The 12849-nt window shown below is 36.8% G+C and overlaps 1 protein-coding gene across 3 annotated transcripts in view; it reads left to right on the plus strand.

The window, feature by feature from the left end:
* The window catches only part of CEP192 (centrosomal protein 192), a 67096-nt gene that overhangs the window by 21215 nt on the left and 33032 nt on the right, over positions 1 to 12849 (plus strand). For all 3 annotated transcript variants that reach the window (XM_064657309.1, XM_064657315.1, XM_064657304.1), the window contains exons 15-23: positions 288 to 1311; positions 1414 to 1540; positions 2327 to 2498; positions 5445 to 6342; positions 7485 to 7633; positions 9412 to 9642; positions 11096 to 11221; positions 12173 to 12307; positions 12527 to 12590. In XM_064657309.1, the coding sequence (XP_064513379.1) occupies positions 288 to 1311; positions 1414 to 1540; positions 2327 to 2498; positions 5445 to 6342; positions 7485 to 7633; positions 9412 to 9642; positions 11096 to 11221; positions 12173 to 12307; positions 12527 to 12590 (2926 nt within the window). The remainder of the gene's footprint in view (positions 1 to 287; positions 1312 to 1413; positions 1541 to 2326; positions 2499 to 5444; positions 6343 to 7484; positions 7634 to 9411; positions 9643 to 11095; positions 11222 to 12172; positions 12308 to 12526; positions 12591 to 12849) is intronic.

Genomic DNA, 12849 nt, shown 5'->3' on the forward strand with positions numbered 1-12849 from the left:
TTTTTAGGATTTGAAGAGTTTTACATGAACTAAGACTTCCTAGCAGGCAATCTTTATTTCATCTTTAAAAAAAGCCTTTGTGGAGTAGACTTAAAAAAATCAGCAGAATAAGAATTATGCCTATTTCAGTGTTCCTTCTTGACAGGCGATTAAAAATGTGACAACTAGAAATGTTAATACGTTACCATATCTCAAAAGGCAAAATAATTCAAGCAAGCAAACAAAATACAGGAAACAAAACACTAAACAAAAAATTTCTTACTGTGGTGCATTTTGGTTTGTTGTAGGATGGAACTCATAAAGACAAGTTTGAGGACGGCTTATCTAATCATTCTGACTCTGTCCTGAGTATTAGCACAATTGCAGCTGCTATTGCTAATGCTTCAACCAGTGCTGAACCTTCCCAGCTAGCTGCTATGATGATGGCACTCTCTAATAAAAGTAAAAGAACACGTTTTCTTCCTGGAATTGCTAAAGAGGCGGAACTCTCTGCTACTCAGGTATTATCCAGCAATGATGAAAATAGTGTATTTGATATGGAAAAATACCTCAAAAAAACAGATGAGAACGGACATGAAAGTGAATATGAGAGTATTGTGAAGCATGGGGTATCTGTCCAGAACCTTATTTCTGATACCTTGTTACTGGGTAAAGATAAAAGTAAGGATGCTCTTGCAGAAGACTTGATGAATAATCACAGCAAACAGCAAGAAATAGAAAAGCGATTGCTGAATTATCTCAATGAAGGAAGTGATAGTGAGAATTTTTCCAGTCTGTCTGGTGTTCCCAACCATGAAGACGTAACTGCGGATAGTGTTGAATGTTCAGAAAAGTTGTCAGATGTAGTAAATAGTAAACATTTACAGTCAATGGGTGCTGATGTTAGATCAGATACACTTAATGGAAATGAAGCCCAAACATGTGGAATTCCTTTAGCAGTAAACAGGGAAGTGGCACAGAGAAGTCCCCTTGCTTACCAGAACAGCAGTCTCAGTAGCAGATTTTGTATAAGAGAAGGTGGAGAAACAGTAGATCAAGCAACAAATGCTGTTCCTGAACCACGTAATGATTTGTTGGAGGGAAGTTCAGGAAATACTTTGTGTCTCAGCAACTTAAAACCTACTAAGCAATCTATTAGATATGTCTCAGTAAGTCCTACAAATGCAAAGCCTACGCAGAAATTGGACAATGATGAAAGGAAGCAAAATGCAGAAATAGAGAAGAGAAACAAGGATGCCAATACTGCTTGTGGTGGGAATGGAAAACGTGTAACTTTTGAGAAACTCTCCCCGACTTCCCAGAATGGTACTGGTAAGTAAACCTATATAAATGTAACCAGTTATTGAAAAGGCTTTCTTTACAGTAGACGTGTACTTAAATAAATACTGTTATTAAATTCTGTTTATTTGATAGACAATAAATCCATTCTACCTGAATGTGACTTACAGCATCTGGAGGATGAACAGTATAGCTTCAGACCTTCAACTTCACCTCTGATTCACTCTTCTCCTAGTGAGACTTCTGGAACAGCATTTTCAGGGTAAATTCTTGGTGCAGGTTATAAGAATTAATGGTTTGTGAGGATTGTTGAGGGATCAAGTTCTACTTCAGATGTTGTCCTTCATGTAGGTTTATAGAAGCTCATTATTAGGCTAAGACTTCATTCATAGACTAACCTTGACATTCTATAGACCAATGAAGATGTTTATTTTAAACTTATAAGTATTTCACTCCATTTGGTTTTCTAATTCGAACCATTGCTTGCTGTGAGAGAGGATGGGTAGAAATATTTATATTTATATTGCTTTTGACCACTTTGTATCTTGACGGATAGTTCTGTCTAAGGTTTAAAGTTTTCTTTGCAACTGAAGGAGCAACGTATTTTAAATGAGCTTCCATAACAGTGTCATAAGCTGTAAGATTACAACTAAATTAATGTAGTCTTAAACATATAGACATGGCCAGTAGCTAATAATTATGTGCAGTCTCATAAAAAGACAAGGCAGCTGATTTCTTTGACTTAACTTTTAAGTTCACTGTTTGGTATCTAATTACAGTTAGTGTTTTGTACATGTTATTAGAGTTGTGGGCTGTTGGGTGTTTCTCAAAAGTTAATATGTGCAGTAGTGTGTGTATTCTTTCAGGCGTGTTATGTGGATATTAGGATTTCCAGTTAAAATTGTGATTTATCATTTCTACTGACTAAGTTAAACAGAATGCTTAAGTTGACTTATAGAATAGTCTAGCTAATGTGTAGTATTGATTTTCTTGAGGGCAGCATTAGAAATATATTCTAATACTCTCATACTTTGAATCTGTTTTTCAGGTCTGAAAAGGACTTTACTTGCCCGTCCCAGTATCAGGAATCTTCTTGCAAGGAGAATGTACTACCTCAGTCAGTTTACTCAAGTCCAAGCATGAGCAGATTGACATATGTCTCTGCAGCCAGCAGTACCCATAAGAACACAGCAGCAGTATGTAATCCAGAGACATACTGGGTAAGAAAAACAAAACAGCCCCTCTCCCTTACCCTCAAACAGAACTTTTAAATGGTCAAAGTAATTCTAAAATAGAAAAGGGTTTCAGAACGGTTTAGGACATGCTGTGCATAAGGAAAAGGTCTTCTGCTTCTCCCCAAGTCCTGATTTTTTAGAAATTTGAATTCTGGAATAGACTGTGCTAAATGCATGTACTCTAATGAATATAAACAGAGTAAAACAATCAAAGAACTACAAACTTTTGAAAAAGTTAGTGTATTTTTTTCCTTTCATTTTTCCCCATAACTTCTCGTTAAGTCATTCTGTTCTTGGAATGTAGTGCAGTATTCCAGTAGTATTTTGTAGGATCTATATCTGCTTTCATCACTCCCGATGCTCTCTTTCTGTTCAGCTTAAGCTATTAGGAGAATACTTTTCCTAGTTTAATTCTTTTTCTGTAGAAATGTTTATAAATACATAGTTTAGCTTGTACTACTTTTATTCAGGACTGAAACTATATTTTTCTACATCTGACAGTTGTTCTGACTGTTTTTATTGCTTTGGAAAAGAGTATACTCTGAGAGTGAAATTTGTGTTCAGACTTGCAGTCTTATGCTGATTAAAATAACTGACCATCTTTTATCTGAGTTTATGCATTCCTTGGATCTTAGATCTTTCTGTGTTGTCTCCCTTCTTCCAAAGTGTGTAGAACTGTGGATGGAGCTTTAAAAAACAGACAAACAAAAGCTGAAAAACCTCTGTGACTGTGTGGATATCTGAGTAAATACAAGTGACTACATTTATTTTGCAATATCTTTGTCAGTTGTGCTTTTTTCTAACACAGGAAATAGAAATGCTGTCTACTATACCTTCTCCTTTCATTTGCAAAGGATGAGTCTTTTCAGGACTGATGACTAGTGAAAGCTTAGTGAAGCCTCCTCTTCCTCCTATAGGAGCACCAGCAGCAATGTTGCTTCTTCCTGATCCTTGGAGCATGTGTGTGCTGGCCTATGGCCCATTTTGTTCTAGGTCTAGTTGCTCGAGTTACACAGGAAGTATTTGTTGGTTTCCATCTTGGTTTTTCCAGTGGGAATCACAGCCCAATAGGAAGGAACCCAAGGACAAGTTTAAATGGGTGTTTTCTTGCAGTCCATGCTGGCATAGCATCAGCTTGTAGGTCTGTTTTTCACAGATTTGCATATGGTTCTTGATTACTGTTACCTCATGCCCATGGGTGACTCTTTGTGCTTTGACATAACTGGCTGGATACTGGTTTGCCCCTTTGTCTTGAAGAGATATTGCTGTTTAAGTAGTCTTTGTTCCCCAGGATAGCCCAGAAAGGAGATCCTCAAGAACTTTGCCAAAGATTTACATTTGTATTATGAGTACGTTTTTAAGTCCCATTTATAATGCCCCACAGTGTTAATTTATTCCTTTGTGTTAGGAATCTTTTTTGCTGAGAGGGAGTGACTGATAGATCTTAATCTCATTTGTTCTTGTTGAGAGCCACTTTCATGTCCCTTGCCTGAAGCTTCTACAGACAAGAAGTTGTTTGTATTGGTGTTACTCTCAGATCTGAATACTTACTATAGCACAGTCTCTTTAACCAGTGATGCCTTTTCCCTTTAACATTAGGGTCAGGTTGTCAAAAGTGCATGTTTTTTTAATTTTTTAAATTTTTTTATTTATTGTTTGGTTGAGTTGGCCTGGTGAGCTACACCTTGGGCAGCTGCTCTGAATGCCCTTTATAAAGGACTGTAACTTGCAGCTTACTCGTCTACAACAATCTGAGCAGCTATTTTGTTGGTCTTTCCCCTTCTTTTACATACTATTCCCTGCCTCCCAAGTCCTGTTTACTTAAGATGAATAATTGCTTTATACTGTAGATACGTTCCATCCCTTTGTGTAGCTCTCTTGTTCCTGTGTCAGAGTTTTCTAGGTACACCTGTCCTGAGCTGGTATCTCATTGCTTTGATACCACACTGTCTAGTTTTGGTTCTGAAACTTTTAAAAATTATTTTGAAACTCCATTTTTGAAAATGGAATCTGTAGTATAGCTGTACTTAACAAGAAAAAAATTAACCTTTGTAGCACATCTAAAGAACATTTTCATTTTCCGGATTGGTAGGGGACATACCTGGATTTGCATCCATGCTTCCATTGTGAAGACTCTTAAGTGTGATGCCAGTTGTGGAAGGGTGATTTTCCTTTGGTCAGTCCTCCTCTGCTGATTAGTGTCCATGCTATTGTTAATAGCTACAAAGAGTGCATGAGAGAGTGTAATCACTTTTGCTCTTGACTGTTAACCCACTAGGAGAATCCTTGAAACCCATTGTGTGTATGCATATTTATGATCTGTACTTCTGTTTCTCTTGTTTTGATTTCCAAGTGAAAAAACCTCAAGATTCTGGGACTAGGAAGAATTGAGAATGGGGGTGAGGTGTACTCATTCCATGAGTACCTGACAAAATGGAAGGTCTCTGGGCTTGAATGATTTCTTTGTGTGAGCGCACAAAGAACATGTTTGTGTCAGAGCATTTTCATGCATCTTGATTCCTTTTTGATTAGTGACTTGGTTCAAGGCCATTCAGCTCTTTCTTAAAAAGCTGGCAAGTATGTCTAGTGTGTTATCAACATTGTTTTTGATACAAATCCAAAAATACAGCACTATAGGGACTGTTGTGAAGAAAGTTAGCTATCCCAGCCAGACCCAGTAGAATGTGACTTTAGATAATAGACAGGTTGAAGTTGCAGGTTTTCTTTTTCAAGGCAAAGAGCCACAGTTGTTACGAAAGTAAAACTTCTGACAAGACTTGGCAAACTTGACTATTTCTATTGAATGGCAATACCAGTAATGGTCAGACAGGAAAGTTTCCTTAACAGGCAATACTAATATTAAGTTCTGTCCTATGTACCCTGCTTGCTTTTCGAAAATATGCAGTATGTTATGTTATGTTTGTTTACTAGGATGAGAATGCTAGTGAACTGAGCACAACAATAATTCGAGCCAGCCCAACTCCTCCACGGGAACATGCAAAGGAGAATCTAGAAGACCACTCATGTCAAAGAAATAGAAAAGAAGCAGTACTTAGTATTGACCAGAAACGAGAAGAAAATGAACTTGTGGGTCTTCAAAAAAAACTCGATAATGTACTGGATCAAGAACTGTCTGAAGAAGGTTTTCCAAAGAATGAAAAGCAGATTGCATCTATTCCTTCAAATGTACCAGCAAATCATAAAGAGCCAGACCATGTTAAATCAGCTTTACCAAGTAAATTATGCACCTTTCAGCCTCATTCGGTCAATGTTGATACACAAGAGGTGTGTCAGGACCAAACAAACAAAGCACAGAGACAAGGATTACAATCTGTGAATGTATTACCTGTATATTCTGGATTAAACACTTACATGCCATGCGGTCAAAACTCATCTGGTGAACAGTATGTTCCTATTTCAACATTTAAATCCCATGTCACTACCTCCGAGAGTCAAGCAATTCCTTCTGTTCCCCCCTTGCTTACAGGACATTCTCTTGCAACAACTCCATTTGCACAGCAGCATCTGGGAAATATGCCGTCTTCTGGAAATACAGTTCTGTCTCAGTTTCACGGCTGCATCTCTGCAGGTTTTGGACTTACAGCAGGGCTTCCATGTTCCAATATCCCAGCAGGACATGTTGAGAATCCACTTACTGTAGGAATTCCTTTAGGTCCAAATATTGGTCCTGGCTCTTTGGGTGCAGCTTCACTTTATAATCCACACTCTACTGCATGGAATAATAATATCTTAAATATAAAATCATGTACTGGACAACCTCTTGGAGCTGGTAGAAACGAGTGGGAGTTGTCAAAGTCACCTGGTATTGGTAAGTGTGTTTTTTACAGTGTGTTTAAAATATAGCTGTAGACAAGAATGGTGATAGCAATGTTGCTTATATTGCAGTAAATAAAATTAAGATGACTACTAAGTTTAACCGCAGTTATTGTTTATGCAGTCTTTGTTATTTAAAAATCCCCTATTACTAATTTCCTGTTTAATGATGTTCTCTGAATTCTTATAGCCTCCCTAATAGTCTTAAAAGAAATGTCTTATAATGTAGAAGAATTTTAGCATTCTTCATCATTGAGTAGTTTTGTGTTTGTGTTAAGGGATCTAGAACTGTCTTTCATAAGAGGAAGATAAATCCTAGCTGCAGTTCAAACTGGGCAAGACCCTGGAAATTCCATTGTATTTTATCAGGAAAGTAGATGACATTTCTATTTCCAGCTTAATTTGGCGTTAGCAGTCTGTTAAGGCCAGAAGTCCAAGGAGGAGACTGGAGGGCTCAAACTGTTTGCTGGTTATAAAGGGGAAAGACAAGCTGCCAAGTATCTTCTGACCTTTCTGCTGTTACTCTGTATTTAGACCTAAACAATGCAAATTACTATTTCATTTTAAAGACTTCTTTTAACCTACAGTCTTCTTAGTTGTTTTCTGCAATACTTTTTTTCTGGCTCATTCTTTCAGTCTAAATGACAAGCTAGTGGGGTTGAAGATTTGAATTTGTGACAGTTTGTAGCTTGTTTATTGATTGTTCTAGGTCATTGATCTTGTTAGTGCATTTTAAAATAGTGAAATTTGAACTTCTTACTCGTCGCCTGTATTTATACCAACAAGATGTCGTAGTACTGGTATTCGAATTTTCTGAGTTGGGCTAGTACTGATTCAGTTGTGACCAATGAGTAATTTATGAGTTGTGTATACATATATTTGATGGGTATAGAATGTGCTATTTCCATAAATATTTATTTCTGTGAGAGTAGAACTTTAAGATGCAAATTAGAAGTGATTGAAATTTCACATTTCAGACTTGTGGAAAACATCCTTATGAGAATGTTAAGAGGCAAGCATTTCTTTGCCATAATGAAGCATTTGTCAGATAAGTTCATAAACTTGACATAGTGGCAGCCTGAGTGTTGTTTTGCTTCTGGGTACTTGAAACTAACAGGAGCATATTTTCTTCTGAAGGACATGTAAAAGTACCAGAAGAACTGAAGTTCCCTAATGCCTGTTGTGTGGGAATTGCATCACAGACGGTTCTTAGCATTTATAATCCAACTGACCGGTGGTTGCAGGTCAGCATTGGAATACTCAGTGTTTCAATTAATGGAGAAAAGGTAAGAGATTTTTTTTTTTTTAAGCTGAATAATTCTGTAATCTTATCAGATGTCGTAGGTAAAATTAGAGCTCTCTGTACAGATTTGTAATTTCTCCCCCGTTTTATATTTAATATGCACGAAAGCAGTGCTACCTTCTCTCAGCCAGGCCACCTGACTTACTCCAACAAGTAGGCTTTGAGAGGTAAATGCCACATCACAGAATTGACTTGTAGAATTGTACTGTGTGCATGAAGTGTGGTAGGTTTGAGTTTACTGGTTCCCACCTTTGTGTATGCAAGAAGAGGCAGCCCTAGGAAAGAAAGCATCCACACTGAGAACTGTTACTGCTAAAACATTTTTGGCAGTTTGCTCCTATTTTTCTTGAAATCAGGAGATCTTGAGTGATGGAGAATGAGAAATATTTGGAGCAGATTTCAAACTGGATGGATTGTAGGTAGCTTATAGGCCATAGATCAACTGTCTTGCACTTTAATTTTGTTAAATTTTATCTGCTTCTGTTATCATAGTTATGGTTCCAGAAATAAAATATCTCAAGAACGTGACAGTGAGTTAGATTAAAGCTCTATAAGTATGATTTAATGTCTTTTACTGATGAATACTCTTAGTAGAGAAGAATATAAGAACAAACAAACATAGGGTACTCTGAGCTTCTGGCAGTTTGATACTTGGGAACTTTTGTGTTAGATGTTATTTCCATTCATAATAGTTTGTGGTGGACTGCCCTTTATCTAGTTAATCTGCTGAAATTATGTAGTGTTGTCCATAGTTCAGTTGTAGATTGTATACAGTATTGCTCTTTTCTTGATTTAAATCTGGTTCTTGCTGGTTTTGTTTGGTCTGTGTTACTGAGAAATAGCGGACAATGATTCACTTAAACTATTGCAGCTTGTAAGTTTTATAAATCCTGATCGTATCCCTCCTTAGGCATGTTTTTCCAGCAGATGTAGCACATGTCTTTCCAGGAGTGTGACTTGTGGTTTTGCTGTCCTTTTTTCAGCATGTTTCCTCTTTAAAGAACGCCAAACCACACTTTTGTGTGCGTATATATTTATACATGTGTATATGAGAGTTACGGTTTTTTACATGTTTTTCTAATCACTCGGTATCATGGGGCTTTTATGCAACTATTCTAACCTGAGATTCTGTTGTATCAAGAGGTGATTATTTTAGATGAAATTGCTTTACAGTTGTTTCCAGGAATAAATGTATGCATTTGTTTCCACGGTATAATTAAACTCCATTTTTTTCAGTCAACTCTGAGATACACAGAGTATGCATTACAGTCTGTCTTTCCTGCTTGAAAATTATCTACAAATATGTTCAGAACAGAAATTTTAAGACACTCGCACTGGGATTGACCAGTGGCTTCCATACACCGACTTTCCCATTACTCTTCCACTATAGCTCTTCCTTCCATCTCTGATGGCAGAAAACACCAAATGGAGTTGGCTTTGTTTGTTTATTTTGCTGCTGTTCTTTCTCAAAAATCAGAGTTTCACTTATGAATTCATTTTTCCAGTGTCAGTCTTTCAGTAGAAGCTGGAAAGAAATCCCAGCAATTTTCAGGCTGACTTATCTCTTTAAATTAAAAGAAAATGCCTACAGTTGAGTGGGATGGAAATGGGACATGAATATGAAAACGCATTAATTAAATGGAGGGAAAACATATACGAAATGTCTGTGCTGAGCAGTGGTGCCAGATAAATGTGGTATTTGGAAAGAAATCACCCTCTGGCAAAAGGCCTGTTGAAAATGACAGGTATTTTCTTTTTCAGATGGATCCTATGAAGTATCAGTGTCTGGTTTTCAAGAACAAAATCATCGTAGGATCCTATTCTACCAACGATCTGAAAATACTTTTCTTACCTTCTCATTCGGGGATCTTTCAGTGTATTCTCAATGTTTCATCTTGGCCGGTTTCTGCAGATGCCGAGACAATCATTCAGTCAGAAGCTTTGGCAAGTAGAGTAGTTCTGACAGCAGTCACTGAAAATCCTCATTTAGAGGTAAGTAGCTGCTGATTGTGGGTCTTTTGTTGTTGTTGCAATTTTATGAATAGTTTAATGACACTGGAAAATAATAGGAATGCAGGATTGTTCCCAAAGAAACCTGGAATTTCATATGCTTTGAGTGGGAAGAGAATACAATAAAATGTTGGAGAAGCTTATTGCTGTCTGGGAAGCTCTAGTTGTGGAAAAGCACCTACTGGAAAAAAAAAAGGATTCTGACTGAAAAGAATAAATTAAAATGTATTACTTTTCCATTGTTAAAACAATGGATGAGATCTTAAATGTCTACTGCTTCCTAGGTATCTGCTGTGTTGGGTTGGGCATTAAATATAACAAAAAGCATTTGTTTCCAATTATAAGGATTTCTTTTTTTTTTTTTACATCAAATAGACTTTATCTTGGTTTCTTATTACTTCCAGCTTGTTTATGGTTGTAGAGAATATTTTCTTATTTTGGATTTATTAAAAATTAAAGGTAAGTGGATGTATAAAATGCTTTTGTCTTGAGTCGTACCATGAAGAACAACCAGGTAGGAGACAGTGTGACATGAAGAATTAAATCTGGCTTTGTGTAGAATGTAAGAGTATGGGCAGGCAGAAATAGGCTTGACGATACTTTTGGAGGTTCCTGAACAAATTACCTGATAGTCTGTGTCATAGCTGATAAAAGTAAAATTTTCAGTCATTAACCACAGCTTACAATTTTTTTTCCCTTTTAAGGTGGTCTGTTAACTTTCTTTCGGCTAAGTATATGTTTTAAAGTAATGAATGTACATGAATGCATATAGTTTTTAATGTCTCTTCCATAAATTTTAGTTTATTTTTAATGCATTTTTTTCTATGTAGTTTGTAAAAATCCTTCATTCTCTGTGTTCTTCATGGGTTCATTCAGACTTGCTTCATATTAAAATTAAACCCTGTGGTCAGTCTCTGCATGTCTTGTTATATTCTTGAGATTGGAAAAAGTACCAAATAAAAGCTATATTTTGCTGCAGATCATGACACTTAAATGTTTTTAAACTAGCAAAAATTAACTTCCTTTTAGTTATTTTCTTAACTTTTAACTTACTAAAATGGCTTTTTAAGTATCTAAAACTGACATTTCTTACTTGTTAACAATAATGATAGTTTAAACTTATTTTTTTTTTAAATTAGCCAAAATAATTTGATTGTCTACTGGGTTTTGGTGGGTGAATATTGCACTAAGATTGGCTTAATTAATTCAGGCAAAATATATGTGAGATAGCCAATTAGCTGTAACCCCTTTTAATATCAAAGGAAACATATTTCTTAGACTTCTCTTACCCCAATAGGATGGTTGTATTATATGTGGATATAGCATTAAGAGATTGGAATAGATGAATAACATCCTTACTTTCCTGGTGCTTTTGTATGGTAGTGTATTTTGGAGGTTTTCCTTCCTTCTGAATTCTTCTTTGTTTTAAAACCAGGTGGAACCAGGAAAAGGAGATTGTCTGGACTTCGGTGACTTAACTTATGGCAGTTGGAAGGCTCTTCCCCTAAAACTTATCAACAAAACCCATGCTTTTGTGCCAATTAGACTTATTATTAATGCAGTAAGTACAGTACACTTCCTGTATGTGCAAGTTAACATCTTGTGATACTGAATTTTAATACTCAAACACTCACTTTATGTTATATATCATTAAGAAATATACCCTGGACACTAGATGTAAGATTCCCAAGAAATCTTTGTTTAGTCAGGAGATAAACTGGTTTTGCAGGTTAGTTGATCTGAGTCTGCTGTAATGGTACCAAAACCAGTGCTGCCGGGATAGGTGTGGTTTTCTTGTTTCATGTGTGTTTGTTAGTTTTTGTAGCCTAGCTGTGGGCTTCTGCCTCTGACACTTGCTCTGATAGCACAGGGCAGCTGATAGCAAAAGGGTTGTGTTGCCTAAACCTTCCCTTCTTCAGAAGCTGAAGATACATTCCACTATTCAAATGGAACAGTTGACTGTTCAAAGAAGCAGCCAAGCTTGCTGCTAGCAAGTTTAACAGGAGCAAGAGCAGGACTCTTCGCTCTATCAGCTTTGTGTCCCACTAGAGAATAACCTGTATTAGAGGCTACAGGGTTCTCCTCTCTGTATCTCTCTGGCAATGCAGATTTCAGGTTTTTGGCTAGGCTGGCTGCTGATCTGTGCTGTGGGAAGAGCTGGCCTTGTTTCCGTATATGGGAGAAGAAGAACGGACTGGCCTTATGTTAAGGTGGATCGGGTTATCGTGGTGACTAATGGTATTTGGTCTTCAACAGCCAAACTTCTTGGAAGCTTAAGCTGAGCAGATTCTACTTGTCCCCTTTTGCTGTGGAAGGATTTCCTACTATTTTTAGAGAGTTTGCTGGACTATCATATACTAACTGAAAACTACAGGCTAATTTTTGATTTTTTTTTTTTACCCCCCAAACTACTTGGATAATTCAAAATTGTTTGGCGTTTCTAGGCTTGGTCAGCATTGCTGTTAGTGACAATAAGAGATTTAATACTTGTAATACTTTATTTCTTTGACAGAATGCAGTAGCTTGGCGGTGCTTCACCTTTTCCAAGGAACCTGTTAATCCTTCTGATGAACAAATGGATGCAGTTTCTCAGACAACAGCTCCATCAGTTGTAAATCATGTGATACATGCAAGCTATGATGGGCAAGTGAGTAGTTTGTGGTTGGCTGATTCTTCCTGTTACTTGCTGTCTGAAATGGCAGTGCTGAATATCTGAGTTCACAGTAATGATTTTTGGGGAGTCTACCTGTTTGAGCAGTATAGTTTTGTTTAGATTTTGTGGGTGGGGTTTTTGCTTGTGAGTTTTTTCCCCCTCTCTTAATAGTTCTCTCCCTCCCATTAAGATGACAACCAAATTCTTTTTCAGGATCCTGAAGCTTTGACAGTTTGGGTTCTTTTCCATGCACCTAAGAAACAAATTTCCTGTTCAGGTATAGCAATTTGATTTTTATTTTAACTGAAACAGATTTGACTTTTAGTGTATATGTGTGTTAAAATTGCAGGAACAGGCTGTAAACTTCAGATGAAACGGTCCATCTTTGGTTTATGTGTCCTAATATTTTGGGTATCACATTCAGTTTTAATAACTGTAGGAAACAGAATACTTCTATTTCTTAATTCTTCATATATTATCAGGGACATTTATGCTTCAGTATCAAGCTGTACAAAGTTTGTACTGCAGGATGCATG

The sequence above is a fragment of the Pseudopipra pipra genome, chromosome 1, assembly GCF_036250125.1.
Source record: "Pseudopipra pipra isolate bDixPip1 chromosome 1, bDixPip1.hap1, whole genome shotgun sequence".
Classification (NCBI taxonomy): Eukaryota; Metazoa; Chordata; class Aves; order Passeriformes; family Pipridae; genus Pseudopipra; species Pseudopipra pipra.